Source organism: Strix uralensis, chromosome Z (genome assembly GCF_047716275.1).
Source record: "Strix uralensis isolate ZFMK-TIS-50842 chromosome Z, bStrUra1, whole genome shotgun sequence".
Taxonomy (NCBI): Eukaryota; Metazoa; Chordata; class Aves; order Strigiformes; family Strigidae; genus Strix; species Strix uralensis.
Genome location: NC_134012.1, coordinates 49,453,360 through 49,474,661, shown reverse-complemented (window position 1 = coordinate 49,474,661; position 21,302 = coordinate 49,453,360). Strand labels below are relative to the sequence as shown.

General features: G+C 39.2%; 2 protein-coding genes across 9 annotated transcripts in view; one reads left to right on the top strand and one right to left on the bottom strand.

Annotated features, from left to right (window-relative positions):
• The window catches only part of AP3S1 (adaptor related protein complex 3 subunit sigma 1), a 45,922-nt gene extending 31,001 nt beyond the window's left edge, over nucleotides 1–14,921 (bottom strand). For 3 of the 8 annotated variants that reach the window (XR_012627147.1, XM_074856520.1, XM_074856521.1), the window contains exons 1-4: nucleotides 14,677–14,906; nucleotides 11,189–11,280; nucleotides 8,656–8,767; nucleotides 749–820 (exon numbers count right to left, since the gene is read on the bottom strand). Coding sequence is in view for 7 of the 8 variants with exons in the window: in XM_074856520.1 (XP_074712621.1) it covers nucleotides 749–820; nucleotides 8,656–8,767; nucleotides 11,189–11,280; nucleotides 14,677–14,745 (345 nt within the window). In the remaining variant the exon portion in view is untranslated. Of the gene's footprint in view, nucleotides 1–748; nucleotides 821–8,655; nucleotides 8,768–11,188; nucleotides 11,281–14,676 lie in introns of all 8 variants that reach the window. The other 5 variants (XM_074856522.1, XM_074856524.1, XM_074856525.1 and 2 more) reach the window with 5 other exon arrangements.
• Nucleotides 14,922–15,006: 85 nt separating this feature from the next.
• On the top strand, nucleotides 15,007–19,002 carry ATG12 (autophagy related 12). Its single transcript, XM_074856527.1, has 4 exons — nucleotides 15,007–15,211; nucleotides 15,369–15,505; nucleotides 18,128–18,190; nucleotides 18,560–19,002. The coding sequence occupies exons 1-4, from the start codon at nucleotides 15,043–15,045 to the stop codon at nucleotides 18,617–18,619; spliced, it is 429 nt and encodes a 142-aa protein (XP_074712628.1). The 5' UTR covers nucleotides 15,007–15,042; the 3' UTR covers nucleotides 18,620–19,002.
• Nucleotides 19,003–21,302: the final 2,300 nt, after the last annotated feature.

Sequence of the window (21,302 nt, the reverse complement as noted above, 5' to 3'; positions counted from 1 at the left end):
AGCAATTTTTGTCTTACTTTCCCTTCTCATCTTTTGCTGTTGATACAAAAAGTTGTTCACAGATGGGGAAATGTGAATGCACAGAAAGCAATAGTAAGCACAAAATGCAACTGAAGGAATAGATTCTGTATATTCAATTCTGAGCACTTTAGGTATTACCCCAAGAGGTGCCTTTTAAGCCAAGAGGGGTCCTTTTAAATGAAAGATTACCATAGTAATAGCATTTCTCAAAATTAGATTAATAAATAAAACATTTGTTCCTGATAGCTGGGAATATTCAAACAAGATAGTTTCTAAATGTTTGACAAAAGACATCATGTCTGCTTGAGGTTTAGAAGAGAAAGATCCACGCAGCACTTAAATTACATAGTCATAGCATTTGAAAGGCAACTGTCAGCCTTAACTGGAAAATCTCGTAACAATTTCAGTTCTGAGTAATATAACACCTGACCATAAACAAAATAGAACAAATTATTTCCTGAAACTAAGTCCTACTCTGAGAATATTCAGATGTCTCAAATTTGACAATTACATGTGCAATAACACAATGCAAATCTCCCACATTAGTTTATTTTTCCTCAGAAAGACATGCTCCACCATAGCTTTCAAGCTTAAAAATAACATGTTGATAGAAACTGTCTAATTTCACTGACAATAAAAGTAGAATCACTGCAGAGTTTAATACCAAGTGTCAGTTGAACCAAACATTTTAGTTGACAAGAAATATTTCAGGAGCTCGTCACAGTACCTTGTCTACATGGAAAATTAAATCCAGTTCACAGACATTTTCAAAACATTTGTCTAGTGTTTCCACAAATACCTGCAAAGAGGAAAAAAATCCAGAGGTCAAGCTTCAACAGAAACTCACTAGTTTCATTAAGTCTGAGGTTTAACAAAAGCAAATACAGAAAATAAACACTGGGCACATTCTAAGGCATTAAAAACATCTAAAGAAATTAAGAGGTTAACAGTATTATGTCAACAGTATGTTATCTGTAGAGGGCAAAATTGTATGCACATCTTGAAAAAACAGTAACATCATCTATGCTACAATTTTCTCATCTGTGATTCAAAGTATTCATTCCCATTTTGTTAGAACCCAATTATTAATCAAAAATCCACTACGTTTTTTTAATTATTATTATTATTTTTACCAATTACTACATTGCAGGCATCTCCCAGTTAATCAGACTACTATTAACTTTGCCACACAGAGAAACATGAGCAATGTAAACTGTCAGCATCTCGCAAGTTTGTCAGCATTATGGCTTCCAGCAACAGTACAGCAGCTTTCACCTGGTTTAGAACTGCTGAATCCAGGATGGACCAAACAAAAAGGTAGCTGTCTTAATGTCACATCTGCTGGTCCTGTCAGGCATACCACCCCATAAATTTAGAAAAGTCCAGCAGTTTGAACACCCAGGAAAATAACTCCTCCCTGAATTTAGAATGTAAGTGCACAAAGCAGAAAAATCCAAGCAGCTGCTGAAGTCCAGCCACTGATGATCTCTGTTGGATGTGGACTGTACATTACCCTGCTCTTGAGTACTTCTCTAACAGATTCCTTACTACTCATGTTAGCCAGTTTTGGTACACTACAAGCATCCCAGTCTCCAATTCGGCCAGATAATGAAAAGATGACTGTACTTGCACTCCCAAAGTTCCTGAATGCCAATCACCATGTGCTTGCGGTGAGTGCTGACAAAGACTCCAGTCTTAGAGAGGTACAAGCACAGTTCCCTTTATGCAAAGGATAACTCCTACTGACTTATATGAGATGTGTCAAGACCTCTAAGTTAAACATATGCTTGAGTTTGAGAGCTTAGTGTCCTCAGAATTAAAAAGACTTTCTGTAAGAATTTACAGATCATTAATGAGTAGTATATAAGCTGCAACTTGCGGGAAATTTTGATCTCGGTTTTCTCTTTCAAGGCTGTCTTGTCACAATATTTGTTATTATTATTGGTATGTAAATTATTTTTTTGCAATTCTAAACTCAAACCCTAAAGCAGCAATATGGAAGAAGTTAAATATCTTGTTTTGATTCTCTCTCTTTTCAACAAGGTTTATTAATCCCATCTTAGTCTTTGAGAGCAACCAGATTTCAAACTGCCTATGCCCAGAGAAATAGGAATGAGAAGCCATGTTCTGCTGACAAAAATAAAGTGGATAAAAGGCCTGCTTTTATAGATACATATTTATGTCTACAGACCTAGTGAAACAAGTCTACTTGACATCAGACATTTCCAGCTGTTCACCTTGCATATCAAGAAAGATTACTTTTACACCTGAATCCCTGGTCTCAGATCCTGCTTACACTATAAAAGAGAAGAGGATGACACTCTGCTGTTGCTATTACTACTATCATCAATCTTCATTTTAAAGTCAAACTACATCTAACAGATGTTCCATGCATTTAGAACAAAGATTATTCTTTAATACTATACCAATTCATAACTTAAACTAGGAACATAGAGCATTTTCACAGGCAGACTCAAGACAGTAAGGTTCACTGACAACAGTTAACTAAGTAAATGAATATGCTTCTGTTAAATTATACTGAAGCTAAGCGAAGCAGATCTTTTTTTTTTTCTTCAAGCCGTTGTTAATTTGTTGTGATAATAACAGTCTCCTATAAAGAAGGGATGCGAGCAAACAAAAAAACTTATATGTTAAGCAGAACAAACTACACAGTTTGCAACTACGTGCAGTAAGACAAATGACCGGAAATGTTCTCTTACTTTCCTTGTACCTTAGGAGAATGTGGTTACAAGGACAGTGTTGTTTGATATTAGCTGCAGGAAGAAGATTGGAAATAGAGTGTAAACATAACCTTTATCCTAATTTTTTAGTTACAAGAGCTAACAGTTTGACACTATTTTTGAAAGAACAGAAAAGATTCCTCATATACATCACCAAGTTTGCACATGAATTTACATGCTCTGATTTGACATCCATCTAGTTCCTTGGAAAACAAAGCAACACGTTAAAAACAAAACCAACTCAAAAATCCTCAAAAACAGCCCCCACAGATATGTGTATTTAGTAGCAGTATGTATGCCCACACATCAACAACACAGAAGTTCTACTTTTGTGACATTCTTCCAGAAACTAGGGCTTCTCCTATAACAACACTTGATTCATAGTTACATGGTTACTTTTAAACCTTTACCCATTAAGTAGTGACAACATCACACACAGAATGATCTCACAGATCTCTGCTTGCAATGCAAGACCAGTAATGCACACCAAACATATTTTAATCTAAGGGAAGTAAGCCGGCACTGAGTATTCTTCAGTGAGATTTTTCACCAGTTAAGGATTTCTCATGGAAACTTTGAAAACTTCCTCAACCTTTCATTCAGGATGGAGAATTCACTCTGAGTAATGTCAGCACTGACATGGTATACATGTATTATGAATAATTGATCTTTAAAAGCCTTAAGTCTACAAAGGAAACTAGATTTTTTTACACTAACATTCATTGACCCGTTTTAAGACACCTTCAAATAATCAATATGGTAAATAAAATTAGAGACACTTTCATCATAATTTTAGTTGAGAGTCAAATGAATTGCACACAATGACAAGCAGTGCTAGAATTTAAGTACTTCAGTAATTCAGATGCTGCAGACTTGTTAATCAAAATAACCAGAAAACACACCAATTGTTTTGGGACACACACCACACATTAGTTCAAATGCACCTGGTGACGTTATTGAAAAAGAAACATAAATGAGTCAAATAGCAGGAAAACAAGGATGCATGCACAATGAATTACTAGCTCCCCCTTGTGCTTTATTTTTGAAATCAATCTTTTACAGTTCAAAGAAAAACCGATGCACATCTCCATGCAAGTAAACAGAAAAAAAAAAAAAAAAGAAAAAACCCACACCTCTCTTTTGTAGTAAAAATGCTTTAATAAAGCCAGACACACACCTGGAGAGTAAAGTATATGAATCAAAATACCAAATTGTTATTGGATATATACAAGCCAAGAGCTCCCTATACTCAACAATATGTCAAAACACAAAACACCACCTTTGCCATGAAGGAGTGATTTTCTGATTAGATAAATAATACAACAAAGGAATAAAACATACATTAATACTGGGAAGATAACAAGGCTAGCAGAAAAATCAGAACACCTAATCAATCAAATGCATCTGGTGCTAGATCACGTCAAATACTACAAAAGCAGGTACAAAAAATGAAGTAAAAACAACAGGAATAAATCATACCAAGAATATCTCATCCTTCTTCCTAGAATAAACAGCAATAGTAAACCTTAAGACAGAATTTACTCAATCTGCCCACGGAGTCCTCTCTTTCACTGCTTTTGACTGTTCAAATGCTACTTGAGACCCCAACTCGTTTAGAACATAATACTGCGATCATATAGTCAGCTATCCACACACAACTGTTTTCTCTTCTGATTCAAGAGTGACCTTGTAAGTCATCGTTCACATATCACTGCAAGCATATGTGCTTCCACAGCCTAACTGGGAAATCCTTGGAGCAGCCACTGTGTTCTCCCACACTTACACTGACATCCCAGGTTTCTTTCAATATTTTTTTTTTTTTGAACTACTCATGGATTATACAGAGAATGCCAAGATTACAGTGTAGAGGAAAGACTGTACAAGTCCTGCCGGTTAGTCAAAACAGAAGTATGTTAGGTCTTTCAAGCAGACCTACCAGGACTTACTGCATTACCAATAAGGCTTTTTAGGTCAAAATGTTCTTTTTGTTCTTAATTCCAGTCCTTTACTTTACACCCAACTCCAAAATAAATAAATAGTGTTAACTGAGAACTAGTTACGGTTTTTTCTGCCAAAATAGGAATTCCAGTCACATGTCTCTTTTTTTTTTTAATACTTAATTAGCATTAAACCATCTCTGGTCAGGATGATTTAAGAACCGAGAAAAGCGTCTTTCATGAACTGCACTGCATTTCCCATGTGCATCTTACTGAACAACATTATCTTGCAATATATGCAACTTGTCATGGAAGACTGATCTCACAGATTCAGCTGCTTACTGAGTCAACATGCCTTGGAAGCCCAGCAATAGCTAAAATCCTCAAAAATGCTTACAGTTGACACAGGCTTTTAGTTCCATAAGCAACATTGTAAATATTACTCAGTTTTTCCTCATGGCAGTCTACAGTTAGTCACATTTTCTTATGTACTTTATTTCCATGCACTATAACCTTACACTTCACAGGCTAACAATAAGAATCTGAAATATCTACAACTCATGACATAAATTTACACAGAATCCAGAAGACTGCAAAATTTACCAAGTACAGCATAGACTGACCTATCTCCCATCCAATCAATCAAAAATAATAAACAGAATCTGTTTGTATTTTTTAAAAAAATAATGGATAAAAATTAACAATATGAATTTGCCTGAGGTGTTCAAACACATCTAGCTTGAACACAGTATAAAATCTGAGGCAGTCTATGATTTGTAACGCATACAGTGCATTAAGACTGAGCCAAGAAGACTTACCTGCAAAACAGTTCTGACCTAATAGTGATATAAACGGCCCTCACAGAACTATCTTAAGTATTACAACAAAAACTTTATACCAAAAAGAACTGCAGACTACCATATGTAATCTAATCTACTATAGATTTATTCTGTTTACAAAACAGAAAACTCTTAAGTGCTAGACTGAGTTCTAGGTTCATCTCACCAGCTTATTTTCATGAGATCATAAACTGACTCTCTACATAACTACTTATTTAAACAATTCAGTTTATGTATGATTCATAACAAACTCCAGATGGCTTACTCTTACCTGTGTTGTCTCTGAACTATAGTAAACAAAGATTTATTAAAATGGTTCAACACTTCTCAACCAAAAAAAAAGACAAAGCTCATTTGCTTGAGTAGATGTGCATATACTGCCAGTCTGCATTGCACATGGGGTTGAGATGTAATAATAAACTTTCTGAGGGTGCTTTTCCAGTGTAAGATACATTTAATTCTGATTAACATGGCTAAGCGGATTAAACAGATCCTTCTTGTGAGCCATACTGGAAATTAAAAATGTTCAATTAATCTCTGTATACTTTCTGCTATAATCAAATTGTTGAACTACAATGATCTAGAGAAGTGGGAATACTGAACAGCTGCAGGTACTGTGGTGAGGCTGTATGTATAAACAAAATAACATGGGTCAGAAAAAACTTAAGTATTCCTATAAATAGAAATAGCATTTCTATTATTTCTGCTTCCTTCAAGCAATCATACTGGCATGTAATTAAACACCAGGGTGTAATGGAAAGATGTGAAATATAAAGCCTGAGAGACTGAAATCCATCACAGTACTTCTGGCACAAGAAGCAACACAATTTAGAGAAAAATTTAAGATCTCCCTAATTCAGAGGGCTTGAGGGCTATAGAAATACAGGTAGTAGTAAGCTCAAGCAATTTGCTTCAACACCTTAAAAGTAAAATTTAGGTTATACTGTGTAACTGGAAATAACTGGAAGCTACTGATGTGACATTTTTAATATATCATAATGAATAAAATCTTAGTTGAACTTGCATAGTGGCCCTGAAAAATACAACAGGTCAGACCTATTATAGCCTTTCCTATCATTATTATCTGATTAAAAATATTTATAATATCCACTTTATCTGAAAAACATCCCTGAGTTATATGAAATATTAACATGCTTCTTTTCTCAATTCACAAATATTTTCGCACTTCCAAGTAAGAAGACATACTGTGCAACAAGCAGCTAAGCAACTCTGCACAACAAAATGCTAAGAAAAGGTAAGTCCATTCATTGCGTACCTCAGTAACTTGCACTGTTCAGACATTGCAGAATGTTTCCATGACCAATGATACAAGAATCTAGAAAAAGAGCTTCCTTCCCTGCTACCCACACAGCCACTCAGAAAGAAATTTGGATCTACTGCCCAGAAGAGCACTAAACACTGCAGAGTGTTCAGAACACTAATAGGTGACTATGAGAAGCTATTCAGCTTCAAGAAAGGTCTGCAGGAAATTGTGAGGCCTTTAAGGATCACAGTGCTTTCTGCAGTGACATAATCAATAGATATAGGCCCATGTCTCCATATACCACAGATTTTACTTATGTAATAAATCAATTATCTTGATGTACAAGCTTTTGAAAGGCTTAACAGTAAGTGAATCATACACATATCCGAGACCTATTTTATGTAGTGATATACATCACTTCATGGCGTGAAACTATTTTTTGCCATATCTAACAACCATCAGTGACATTGTTTATGTGCAGATTTTAAATTGAAAAAAATCACTGGTGTAATCAGGTCTCCTGACATAAGAGTGTTCATATTACCAGACATGATTTTTGTTGCTAGGTTGATACAGACATATTTAACAGTTTAAACCACACATGCTGTATTGGGGGCCTTGCAGAAGACATTGTATTCAAGGAATCAGTGATCTTGAACAGGTCATGTCTGGTCTACTGGGCTTGAGAAGCCTGTATCTTATCAATGTAATCTATAACTTACAATGTCTTTGGGAAAAGTAAACTGTAGGTGGATCAAGGAGTGGAATATATTGATCCTGACCATTGCATGTTTAGGAGCTGGTGATCCACATAACACTTAACTAGAGTAGGCACAGGCCTCTGCTCTGCTGCACAAATTCCTTAGCTGCAGGATAAACTCAGCCAGCTCACTGTAACAAAGACAACCACAGGCAGCCCCCACTTGGTACAGGTGATTACACCACCTGCATGGCCTTGCCTTTATCTCACAGTGCACCAAGAAGTTCTCAGGTGAATATTGGTTAGGAATAGAATTGTTTTCTTGTGAGGAAATTATGTAATAGCTCAAAGGTCCAAAAAAGAGAGGGCTTCTATCCATGGACAGGACCTGGTCTGCACAGTGCACCATGTGAAAATCCACCTGGGCTCCACTGGATGCTGCATGAACACAGGATGCCCAGCATCTGAAGGGGTGTAAGATTTACTATCTACATTCCTCTTCTTATTCTGCTTTACTAAACAGTTATCTTATTAAGCCACTTTGTTGTTGAGCTTTTCTTATTGAGATCCAGAAAGAACCTGTACCGGCTCTTTTTCTCCTCACCTCTTCCCAGCCACCCCTCCAGCACAGAACACATGCCTAGGGCAGCATTTGCACTCATTTTCTAAGGTATATCTGACCAAGAGCTCATAAGCCACATGGAAAGTTTCATCCAAGGAGGTTTTGGATGTGTTAATCCATTATATATTTGTGGCAAATACATATATACGTGTGTGTGCATGTATATACACACACACACAGAGCTTTATGTATCAAGGTTCTCATAATCTAAACTTGTCTACCAAATGTTTGAACTGCACCATTTTTACTTGCAGGCAAAACAAGGCCTTGAAAAGCTGCAGCAAAAAATAGTTGCCAATTGTTCAGCAGGTTCCAGTTTCCTTACTTTCTCATCAACTTGAGAAACAACTTTTTCAAAGACAGTCCAGAAAACTACAAACAATCTAAAAGTAATACTCAGCACTTCGGGTGTGTTCACACGATGAAAGCCACCTTCACTTCCAAATAGTACAGAAAAAGACACAGCTGAATATTGAAGTTCTAAGGTACTTAGAATTCCACTTATTAGAACAAAGCAGCAAAAAAACTTACTTGTATGAGGTCTAAAATGCCAAGCTCACTTTCTGAAGAATCCACACAGAAGACAAAATACAAGGTGGCATAGTGTCGGTAAATTAGTTTGTTATCAGATCCACCTATTAATCTAAACAGGAAAGAAAACAGGAAAGCTTAGTTTGCATCTCAGGATAAGATGGGCAAATCCTCACAGTTATTTCAGTTAATAAGAGGCCTATTGTTAATGGCTGGCTAGAGATTTCCCAAATCCATCACAACTTTTATTTTGCAATATAATTACAATGGAAGAATACTAAGTACCAAGACAGTCCAAGTTACATTTACCACACAAGCACAGTTATTGTTATCCATATGGATAATAATTACATCCACACATGCACCTTTTTATAAGAATCAATTAAAACAGATTATGCAGTTTCACCAAAAAATGGGTATTAAATGTACTTCCATTACACACTAGTGGGTGCTGTACAGGGACTAATCTGCTTTATAGATTAACAGAGTGTATGCCCATGAATCCTTTCCTGCCCTTCTCAGAGGAGCATCAACAGAAAAAAGAAAACTGTAATTTGGCTTAAGACTGGCATTTGACTTACTGAAAATTGGGTCTATGGACCACTTAATAACCAAGAACATATAACACTCTTGTGCTACAAAATGTTTTTATATCTTGAGAAATAAAATGGTACTATAAGCAATAGTTGTGAAGCACAGAATCCTAAAATTATCAATTTTTATGGATTCACTAATCATCATGTTACTAAACAAGGAGAGGTCTAAACAGGTATCTTCTTCCACTCATCTGCTATAGTCTTCCCAACAGAAGTACATAAATCATAAGAAATGTTCTTCAGATCACTGACATTTGCTTTGAGCAGGAAGCCCGCTCAAATAGAAATGGCTATGAACATCATAATTCTCTCTCTACCAGAACTGAATCACCTGTTTGGCGTTATCATAACTCATCCCTTTAATTTCTGCCTTTACCATTGGGAGAGACTACATAAATAAATAAAAAGGACAAAAAATCTTTTAGGTAACTTTTGCTTAAGCATGTTACATTGCATTAATGCTTGAGTGGGGCAAGAGGGAACCCTTTGTTCCTGAAAAGCAGGAACTATGTTTAAAAAATATCACGACAAAAATATTACAAACAAACGTGAAACTGGAAAGAAATGGCAACTGAAGTTTCCTCTTTCATGCTTTATTTTCCCAATTCTTTCAAATACTTCAGTACACAGAGTTAGTATATATAAACTGTTGAAGCCTTCAGGTAAACTGCAAATTAGAAAGTGATCCCTGTCCTGAAAAAAAAAATACTGAAAAAAGATATTGAAATGGTTAACTCTGGAATTGAGCAGTAGGAGGAAAGCCAGAATTGTGTCCTGTGTCTTTGTTTTTTTGCTGCACAGCTGTGATTATTTTTTAAAAAAGCTCCAAATGGCATGTCTTTCACTATAGAATTCAAGCCAGCATGTTTCTAGCTTGAAACCATCTCCGAGAACCTAACGATAGAATCAACAGTTGAGTAGTTGGAAGAAAATGATTTTGGTTTAAAAAAAATTTTAAAAAAAATCAGGGATCATCTTGATCAGGAAAGACATCATAGCTGACACAGTACAGCTAAGCATTTAACTGACTGCACATAGCAAATTTAGGCATTAACATACTAACTTCCAATAATCAGAAATTTCCATAATTACAATATTTAACAGGCTACAACAATCTCTATGTTTAGACTGGAAATGCTGAGCTTGTTCCATCAATTATGATCTCTTTTCCTTGAAGGTGGCTTAGTGACTATTTACTGTTGATGACTAACATCTCAAAACTTTTCCATTTTAGAATTTCTTCACTTCAACTAAAGCAAGACCACATTAAAAAAGCAACCAAGATGATTCAAGGAAGAATATTTTGTGTCTTCTAGAGACAGAAGGCATAAGTCTGGCTTTCCTCCTACATTGCTCTACCTGTATGAAATTAAAAATATCTTGGTTGAAACTGCATTACTTAGCACATTTAAAACCTTTTTTTTTTTCTTCCTAGTTTATATAGCAAGCCTGAGCCCTGACAAAAAGCCTGAGTAATCCTACTATCACATACTGCCCACTCAAATTTTAGGAGCTCAAACCAAAGCAGCAGCTACAAAATATTTTAACTTTCACAATGCATATGGCAAATGCCAATGACTCTTCAAATGAGATCAGAAATCTTTAGCTTGATTATAGGGAAACTGGTTAGGTAGAATCTGCCTGTTTCTTCCCCATCTTGTGTCTGAAAGAATTATAGCACTAGATATGGCACTTTGTCAGTTACAGCACTAGGAGAAATCAGTTTTATTGCCTAACTCATTTTGATACATACATATATATATGTATGCTTCCACTAGGAAAGAGAATGTATACCTAGTGCAACATGATATTATTCTTTGTGTATTAAAATATCTCAAGTGACATGGCATTTAAAGTACAACTGTGAAAAGCTATATTATAATCAGAAGTAATATTTGCAAGCCAATAAGGGCATTTATTCCAAACCTGATACTTACAATCCTCCTTCTAGGAAATTACAGACATTTTCATCACGTTTCGATACTAAATGAAAAGTTTCTCTGATAATTTGTTGCTGTGTATCTTCACTCTATGAAAGAAAACATATTTTGCTATCAAGCTAAAATGGATTAACAATGCACAGCACACAGAGCTAATAAATAGAATACAGAGTATATCAATACCCTCAAACTACTTCTGAAGCCTTAAATCTGCTAATTAACAAGTTGCATATTGTTTTGTCATTTCAATATGAAAATACATTTTTACAAGTTGCAGAATACATTACTGAGAGACATCTGTGAAAAAAGTGATTAAGAAACTTCTAAAAAAAAACCCCATCTAAAAATAGTTTCTTCAAGTAAACAGGAAGTCTTCTCAAGTATTTTGCATTTTTTTTTTTCTATCTCCACCATAGCCTGAACAGCTACAGACATGCTTTGAAACTACTTTCACCCATGAACAGAGGGGGAAACAAAGTTTCAAAAGCCTGAAGGGGGTGGGGAAGTTGAAAATCCGGTAATACATAACTCTTTCAGAAATAGCTTAAAATACAATGGCATCATGAGTAACAGGTTCTCCTAAGCCATTCACTTTCCTTATAGCAGATCAGAAATATCACTTCCAAGTTTGAATTCGCTTGACTCTTCTTGAATCCCCACTGCAACTCATTCATTCCTGCACACTTGCTTTTGCTACCCTTCTCTAAGAGTGGACTAATTTTTAACAAGTCTGTATTTCCATAGTCAAAAAAATGTAGATACAATTCCTACAAGCCCGGATTTGTTTTATAGCGCAGAACCCTAAAGTTATCAAGCACAGATATCCCCCCATCAGTGCCCAAGCATGTAAGTCAGCATTTTAAAACATTATATGAACAAACACTAAGCAAAACTGGTGCATGTGATTTCAGCTAGAACAGTGCAGTACCCTGCATGACTGTTAAGCAAACAAAGCCTGGCATCTGTGTGGTTTGCATTCATCACCTTAAATTCAAGTGTTGTTTTATAAACAACGTCTAGAATCCACAAAGACATCAGCAGAAAGCTCCTGCAGAAGTAAATTGCTCTGTAAAACACAGAACAAGAAAGTGCAGGTTCCTCTGCTTCTATAGTTTCTGTCTCTTAAATTGCGCCTGCCTTATTCTGCTGCAATTATCTCAGTTACTTCCCCCATATTTTCTATGGTAGCAGGAAGGAGACAATGTATCTTTTTTCCTTAAGAAACTGAGATACTGAGTATTTAAAATAACTTCTGTTTTCAGAATCTCCCCTTATTCACAAAGTTCTTCAGAAACTTATTTTTAACTTTGAAATTACAGCCACGGGTCTATATTCTGAAACATAAAACCACGGTACATATGTCTTCCTATTTAATTGCCATGAATTATTATTTTGCTACCTAATTGCAAAAGATTATTAACTTCATTTTATGCAGCAGGAACTCTTTCCATTCTCACATGTATCAGGGAAAAAAGTTACACATATTTTATAAGTTTTGGTATCATGAAGCAAACAAATACTTCTTTCACAGATCTGACCAATTTAATCTCTCTGGAAAGAAGGGGATGCTTCCACTTGTAGAAAAAACCTGAGATTTGCCTCCAGTACTGGTTCAAACAATAGTAAAGTATACATAAGTTTCAAAAAGACAATAAATAAACCTTATTGAAGTCACACACAAAAAGATAATCAAGACAATTGCACCTGTTTCTGTACATCACAAAGCTTTAGGGAAATCACCTAATCACATAACTTTGTCTTTTCATTTGCTATTCATGTTTTCAAAACTTCAAGGTGTTCTGCTTATATGGACATATGACCCTATCTTAAGCACCAAGAATTTGTTCTAATTCCAGTTATGAAAGTAGAGCAGAATGGAGTTTACAACAAAAATCTGGTATATTCCTGTTATTCACTCCTCTCCTTCCCATGCTTCTTCCCCTCCCAGAACTTTGATTACACAACAGTAACAGAAGACACAAAAAGATAATTACATTTGAATGGAAGATGAGAATGGCAGTTAACCGTTTCACATTAATGCAGCTTTTGTACACCTTTACAAAGTCTTTCATCTATGTACTTAATTGTTACCTCCACACCACAGGAAAAAAGAAGAGGGGAAAAAAACCCAAACTTCTTTAGTAAGTTACTAAAGTAGAGCTCTGCAATGGCAGTTATTAACAACAAAGTGGGGATGCACACAAGGGGAACACATCAATATAAGTAGGTGAGAATATATTGCATTTTAATTTTTAAATTACATATGGCAAATGAAGGACCTCTGCTTGGTAACCCAGAACTGATGAGAAAGAAAAAAAATAGGTTCACAAATATATATTAGAATTTCCCATATTGCCTGTCGAAGAAGGGATCAAATTCAGTCATCCATAGCAATGACCTATATGTTACACTCCTTTAATTAAAAGCCTGACAGCACAAGCTGAAGCGTCACAGTCATCACTTCTGCTCTGAGATGCAGAAGTAAGATACGTCCCTCCCAAAAAAGTTAAATATTACTTCTGTAATAGACAGAATTGCAAGTGGCCACAAATCCAAGTAAGTAATGGCACTATTAAAAAACTATTTTGTTTACATAATTCTGAGAAGCATCAGGTGTGTTTTCTTGTGTTTTAATGCTCAAGGTTAGCCCAAGCAGAGCTTAGCCTATAGGCTAGAAAATACAGTACATGATCAAAACATCACCTAAAAAATCTCTTATCCTTGAATTAAATCAACTGTTTCCACATTGTTTCTTAATTCCTTGTGGCTGCACTTTCTTTTGGTTCAGATCTAGTCTTTGTGCTGCATTTTCAGAGCTGCTTTGCTACTGCCTTCTCCCGTGTAAAAGAATCCACTTTTCTATCTCACATTTCTTTTTCATGTTAACCGTATTTTTATAGTACTCTAAAAGTTTCCAAAGGAAAAGGCTCTGCTTATTGAACCTGTGAGTCCCATAAAACTAACACCTCAAGCACAGCACGGAAACACGCAGCACTACATCAGAGACGTCGAAAGTCAGGCTGAAAAGCACGGCCGAGTTTAGAGTAGCGCTTCCACAAACAAGCTCAGGAAACCGAGTTCGCCGTTGGACGAGATTCACCTCCTTCACCTGCTGTACTACTAAAGGACAATTTCCAGTGAAAAGAACACTGGCTGGGAAAACAGCTTTCTTCGAAACCTCATCTTCCTTACTGACGGCTCTTGCCGGTCTCAGCACTCTCCATTTTCCCACGCCCTCGGCATACGCCGCTGCCTTAAGCGGTGATCAGCAGGCGGCACGACCTGCCGAAGGCGCCGGGGAGCGATCGGGCCGGTGGGTCCCCGTATACAAACACCCCCAGCTGCACCCCGGGACCGCCGGTCCTGAGGGAAGCCCGGGGACAGCATGGCGGAAACACCCGCCGCCTCAGGAGGACGGCCGCGCTTCCCCGCCCCCCGCCTCCGCCCCGGGATCCCGGCCCCGCGCAGCCCCAGCCCGCCCGTACATAGCGCTGGTAGAACTTGGAGAGCCGCGGCTTGCCGTGGTTGTTGAAGATGAGGATGGCTTTGATCATGGTGGGGCGGCGGCGGCGGCGGGAGCCGCCAGGCTCGCTGCGCCCCCCCCTCCTCCTTCTCCTTCTTCTCCTCCTCCTCCTCCTCACCGCCCTTCCCCCCTCCCCCCCTCCCCCCGCTCTCGGGGCGGCGGCAGCGGGTCGCGCGCACCACGTCGCCGCCGACCCGCAGCCGCTCGAGCCTTGCCGCACGTGACGCGCCCGTTCCCGTCACCTGACGGGAAACTAGCGTTCCGCGAGGGACAAAACACTGCGCGGAGCGGCTTCACGTGGCGTCATTTCCGCCGGTCGCGGAGCAGCATGGCGGAAGCCGAGGAGCAGGCGCCTGCCTCGCCTCAGAGCGACGGCCGGAGCGAGGTCGGGGAGGAAGCACCGGAGGGCGGCGCCGCAGCGGGGGCCTCGGACCTGGCTCCTCCTCCGGCCGGCTCGCCGGGCACCGAGGAGCCTGCCGGCGACCCGAAAAAGAAAAGTAATGGGGCGAGCAGGCACCGTCGGGGTGGGCGGGCTTGTGCGGTGACGGGCAGGTGCACTGGCCAATCGGTGGTGGGAACTGGTGGTTCTGGCCAATGAGGAGGTGGGGGGCGGGACCGCGGCCGGTGGCGTTAACGCGTGTCCCTCCCCCGCAGTTGACATCCTGCTGAAGGCCGTGGGCGACACCCCCATCATGAAGACCAAGAAGTGGGCCGTGGAGCGGACCCGGACTATCCAGGGCCTCGTTGACTTCATCAAGAAGTTCCTCAAGCTGATGGCCTCCGAGCAGCTGGTAGGGACAGGCAGCTGGCGGCCCGACCTGGCCCGGTGTGCCCTACGCGTCGCGGGGGAGGCTGGGAGCCAGCCATGGCAGGAAGACCTGCTCACCCTGGGTCCAAGCTGTCACAGCTTGCAGGAGACTCTTTGAATCTAGACTACGGCTTTCAGAAGGAAATTTGGTGTGGGTAGGAGCACCAGTAAGTCTATTCAGGGTACAAACCACAGTGTAATGTTGGGATGAGCTGTAATGGTGCAGTTTGGATGTGCTTGGGTTCTCAGCTCCAACCTTTGGGTTTTTTTGCAGTGTCTACGTTTTCTTGTCTGATGCTGCCGTGCAGAGCTGTGTGCATGTTGTGCAGCAGTGCATTTCAGTGAAGGCTTCATATGTACAGCATAACTGTGTAAGTCAGGTATATGGAAGGAGTATTTGGGAAAAAGTCTAAAGTGTTTGGAAGTGTTTGGGGTTGACTTTCTGAATATTGGTGTCCGCTTCTGTGGTGGTTTGACCTTGGCTAAATGCCAGTACCCACAGGTCACTCTATCACTTCCCCCCCTTCCATCTTTTTTCCCAACAGGGCAAAAAGGGGAAAGAAAATAAGATAGGAAAAAAACAGCCCTTGTAGGTAAAACAAAAGCAGTTTTAATGTAAGCAAAGTGAAGCAAAGGTCCACGCATGGAAGCAAAAAAACCCAGATTTATTCTCCACTTCCCATGAACAGGCGATGTCGGGCCTTCTCAGGAAGCAGGGCTCTGATACGCATAGTGGTTGCCTCGGAGGACCAAGGGTGACACTCCCCCCCGCCCCTTCCTCTCTCCCAGCTTTATACTCGAGCAGACATCATATGGTATGGAATATCCCTTTCGTCAGGTCGGGTCAGCTGTCCTGGTTGTGTCCCCTCCCAAGATCTTGCCCACCCCGTCCCACTGTGTGGGGGGGAAAATGTCGGAAAGAGCCTTGGTGCTGTGTAAGCACCACTCAGCAGCAGCCACAACACCAGTGTGCTATCAACACCCTGCCAGCTCCCAGCATAAAACACAGCACCGTGAGGGCTGCTATAGGGGAAATCCAATTCCGGCTCAGCCAGACCCAGTACAGCTTCCTTCTTCTCAAACAGTTTAATTACTGTCATAGGACAGTACTTTTAAAATGGGTAGCTTAGAAACATTTGCAGTTTGGAAGCATATTGCTGATATTGTTTGTGTGTTCCTTCCTGTGAGGCCCAAGTGGCCTTCTGATAACATTGGAAGAGCTGAAAGTTTCAGAAATATGATTGTACTTATTTTGCAATTAGCGGTAAACTCTTAACATCCATACACTTCAAAGTTTTCACTTAAGGTATAAATTTAAAGCTAGACTCATTAAAATAATCAAATGTGTAGCTAAAGTGTAGATGAAACCACAGTGTTCTTGGTCTGGAGGCTCTTGTTCAAGCATATAGGTGTAAATGGTTTCACTAGCCATCTCTTTCACCTGGAAATCATGTAGGGTTTCTTTTTCCCAAGACTCAATATCTCTAAGAAGAGTAATAGTTCAGGTATTTACTGTTCATGGATATTCTCAACAGTTTAATTGATTAACTGCCATCTCATTGTCTCAGGAAAAAAAAAAGGGAGCATGGAGTCTTCCAGTGTGATTTAAGCTTAAGGCCATACTTCAGGAGCAAAGCCCTAGGAATTTTATAATTCTTCTTTGGAAATAGCACATGATGCCCTACTACACATTGCCATCTTGCACTGCAGATCCCAAGGCCCTCTTTGACATTACAGACTAGCTCCTATATGCGTATATACGTTTGCAGCAGGATATGAAAAGAAAAACTTTGAAAAAGAACAAAATAATTCTAATTTCTGTGAGTGCTGTTCTCATTGAGCAAATTTGCAATTCTGGGAATGGTTTGGATACTTGAAATAAGAGTAAGAACTAAACCAGTGAGTTTACGTTGTGCTGCTGTATGGGAAACTAATGGGCCAGTTTGCAGGAGATGGAAGTCAGCATGCTGAGGAGCGATTGAAGGCACTGGGACTGTTTAGTTTGAGGAAGAGAAGGCTGAGGAGAGACCTCATCACTCTCTACAACTACCTGAAAGGACATTGTAGAGAGGTTGGTGCTGGTCTCTTCTCACAGGTGATTGACAGAACAAGAGGGAATGGCTTTAAACTCCAATGGGGGAAGTTTAGACTGGACATTAGGAAAAAATTTTTCGCAGAAAGAGTGGTCAGACAGTGGAATGGGCTGCCCAGGGAGGTGGTGGAGTCACCTTCCCCGGATGTGTTTAAGGGTCGTTTAGATGAGATGTTGGGGGATATGGTGTAAGGGAGAACTTTGTAGAATAGGGCTGATGGTTGGACTTGATGATCCCAAGGGTCTTTTCCAACCTGAATGATTCTATGAGTCTATGCTTGCTTTGGGTTGGTCTGATTGGCCAGTCAGAAGTGACTCCTTGAAGTCATGTTGCCTCTCCACAATGAAGTGAAAATACTGATTTGTGGTATTTTATTGTGGACTATAAAGGTTATAAAACAAATGGTGAACAGAGGACAGATTTACCCACCTCTGGCTGCAGAATGTTTCCTCTATGTTATCTGTGATCCATAAGATCTATGGGAGATCTCTATCTTCTGTTTTTTCTTGCAGTTCATATACGTAAACCAGTCTTTTGCTCCATCTCCAGACCAAGAAGTTGGGACCCTCTATGAGGTGACTTTCGTCTTAAATATCCTTTCCAAGTGTGCTTAGCAGAATTTGTCAGTATACTTCTGGCACTTGAAATCTGTTACTGCCCCTAGCTATGCTGGTAGTATCTTCCATTTAATGTAATGTAGTTGATATTTACAGATCTGTAAGAATATGATCTAAAGAGACATGACTTCATACAATCTCTGGAAATGCATTCCTTCACATGCAGTATGTTGTCATGCCTCCCATTATGATGGAGAGCTTTGTTACCAGTGACAGAATTCCATGAATCAGTTATCTGGTGGGGGGCTTCTTCATTTGTTGCTTCATGTATATGCTAGCCTATGAATAATCTAACAGCTCTTGTTTTGGTTTCTCTTTTTCTTGCAGTGTTTTGGAAGTGATGGCAAGCTTGTGCTACATTATTGCAAAACTCAGGCATGGGGATGAATGACAAGCAATTCAGTTGTTTAGGTGTTGTCTTCAAAAATGGAAAAGGGACTGACTTTTTTAAACTCAACATTAAACACACAGAAAGAAGGATTTTTGCATTTCTGCTTATGACTACGTTTATAAAAATGATGCCGATAAATAGCATAAAATAAGAGCTACCTAGGCTATCCAATCGTGTAGCATTTTCCTGATGTACATCTGAGGTACAGAAACAAATCTGCATCTGCCATCTGAGGGTAGAGCAAGCTGTCTTGCTGCTGAGTTCGCAGTTGCTGTATCTAAAGGGAAACTGTCATACTTGTCTGGAGGACTGACTGGACAGTTCTGTTGCCCTATATGTTGTACTGAAGATAAAAGTTCCATTTTACTCATCTTGAAAATGTAGTATCTCGTCATTTCAAGACAGTATTTTGATATTTTTTCTCATAATTAATATGTAGGTATTGGTATATAATCTAATTACTTCATCCTGTGCCGAATCATCGTGTCGGTAGTGGAAGTATCTCATGTATATGTCACAACATAATGATAGGCCTCAGAAATACTTTTCTCACACCCAGATTGTGTAGCGGTTTGTTGAAGGCTGAACACTTCAGCAGTTGCCAAGGTGTTTCTTCTGGCAAAGTTTAATGACTAGCGTCATTGCTTGAATGATGCAGCTAGCTGTTGCATCTTCAGTTAATGAAGAAACAGATATGAGGTGCTGAAAACCTATTCTGTATATTCTACTTTTGGCTGCTGTTTTCCTGTTTCACCAGCTGCATGTTCCATCAACAAAATAGAATGCACTTTACATTCTTTTGCTAAGTCATAACATAATGAGGAATTTTTTTTCACCCTGGAGAGGATTTTTTTTTCACCCTTGATACCTTGACCAGGGTACTGAACTTTGCTTTTGTGTGTTGGAGGGTTTTAGTGTGGGGGGTGTTTTCTGTCAGTTTATTTTAAATGTCTTGTACAATCTTTTATACTTGTTTAAGCTGAACTAAATTAAATGTTAGCTTGCAGAGTGTTCTTATGCTGGATGACAGTTTTGGTCCCTGACATAATCCACTTCTTCAGCACATACAGGCAAAACCTGTTCTAGTTTAAAGCATACTTGTATGGTAGTCTTGAGTCGTTTGTTGCTGTTTCATGTGTAAGTGGCTCTTATGTGGTCTCTGCAACCTGTGTATCAGGTAGTTCTCCAGAAGTCCTCTAAGGGTGGAAACAAATAGCTTAATTTACTGATGTTGCTGCAGTTTACATGCAGCCTGGATACATGGCACAGTAACACAGGCACATGCCCTGAATGCTTCCTATTAGAATAGCTGGATAGGTTTTACTGCCTTTTAAGTGGAAAACCTGGATTCATTGGATTGTTAACAAGGCAGAATTGGTTGTAAGCCTAAACACTTCAAATAACCCGTACTATTGCCTGCTCAGAACCCTGATCTCATGACTGTCTATTTAAGAGAACTATTGCAGAGGTAAGCACTCTGATTGTCCTGAGGAAGTGGTCTGCTCAGTTCTGTTACTGTGAGGCCCTCGTAACCTTGCACAGCCACTAGAGGGTACACAAGGACAAAGGTATTTGCATAGTTTTTCCTAGATTATTTTTTTTCAGTCTTTTTCGTAATATGTCCATTTGCCAGCCTTACAAATATAAATAGTTTGTTCTCCTGTGTGGCGGTATGTTTACTTAAGATAAGCTACTAGTCTGGCTCTCTTTAAGGAATGTTCTGTTGGTGCCTTTCACCTCATTTGATCTTAAATGAAACTACTCATATACTGCACATATGCTCGTCAGAAGTGATGCAAGAAGATTGGGGGATGGGGTGGGTGTGTGTGTGTGTGTGTGTGTGTGTGTTTTTGTTTGGTTTAAAAAAACCCAAACAAACAAAAACCCACTAGGATCTTGAGGTGAAGAACTGTGGGTCATTCTATCTTGCCAGCTAATGGTAGAAGGTTGTCATTCATGTTGAATCTATAGATAATTGTTATCCTCTGAAGTTGAAAAAAAAAATTGTCTCAATCCCTTCAAAGGTAATAGTAATGTAAAGGCACAGTAATGTAAAACCCACAGTAATGGTTTGGATTTCTTCTATTCACCACGTGCATTTTTGAACTTGGATAACTTAACTCATGCAGATCTGAATTACTTATTTAAGATTCAAGATTTATTCCAGCATTTTTCTGTTCTTAATTTTTCTCCAACCCCAACTAATTATTTCTTGGCCCCTAGTTTACCAGTATACAGTGTCTACACACCTGATCCTGCTCTTGCTTTCTGTTTCCTGAAAGCTCTTAGTGGCTGCCTTTATTCTGTTCCTTTCCTTTTAATGGCTGCCAGTTCCAATTCTACTAATTCCCCCATGTAGCTTCTCTACCTTCTTTATGCAGAGTCCTCCTTTTTGCCTCTTTTCCCTGTAGTTTTCTACCTTCTCACATCAGGGAGGTAGTCAGTGCTTGTTTATCTCTGGTTACTCCTTAAGGACAGTGGGCTCTCTGACTGGAGTCAGGGTGTGGCTGTTTCAAGTGGCAGAAACTTTTCCTTGTGCATGTTCTTAAATAACAGCCTAGACTGCAAACATGTCAAGTGGATAATGTATTGGGTGAACAAATAAATGATTAGCAGCATGTTGCTTGTAGAATTTACAAAAGACAGAGGTTGCAAAAGACATGTTAAATCTCATATTTT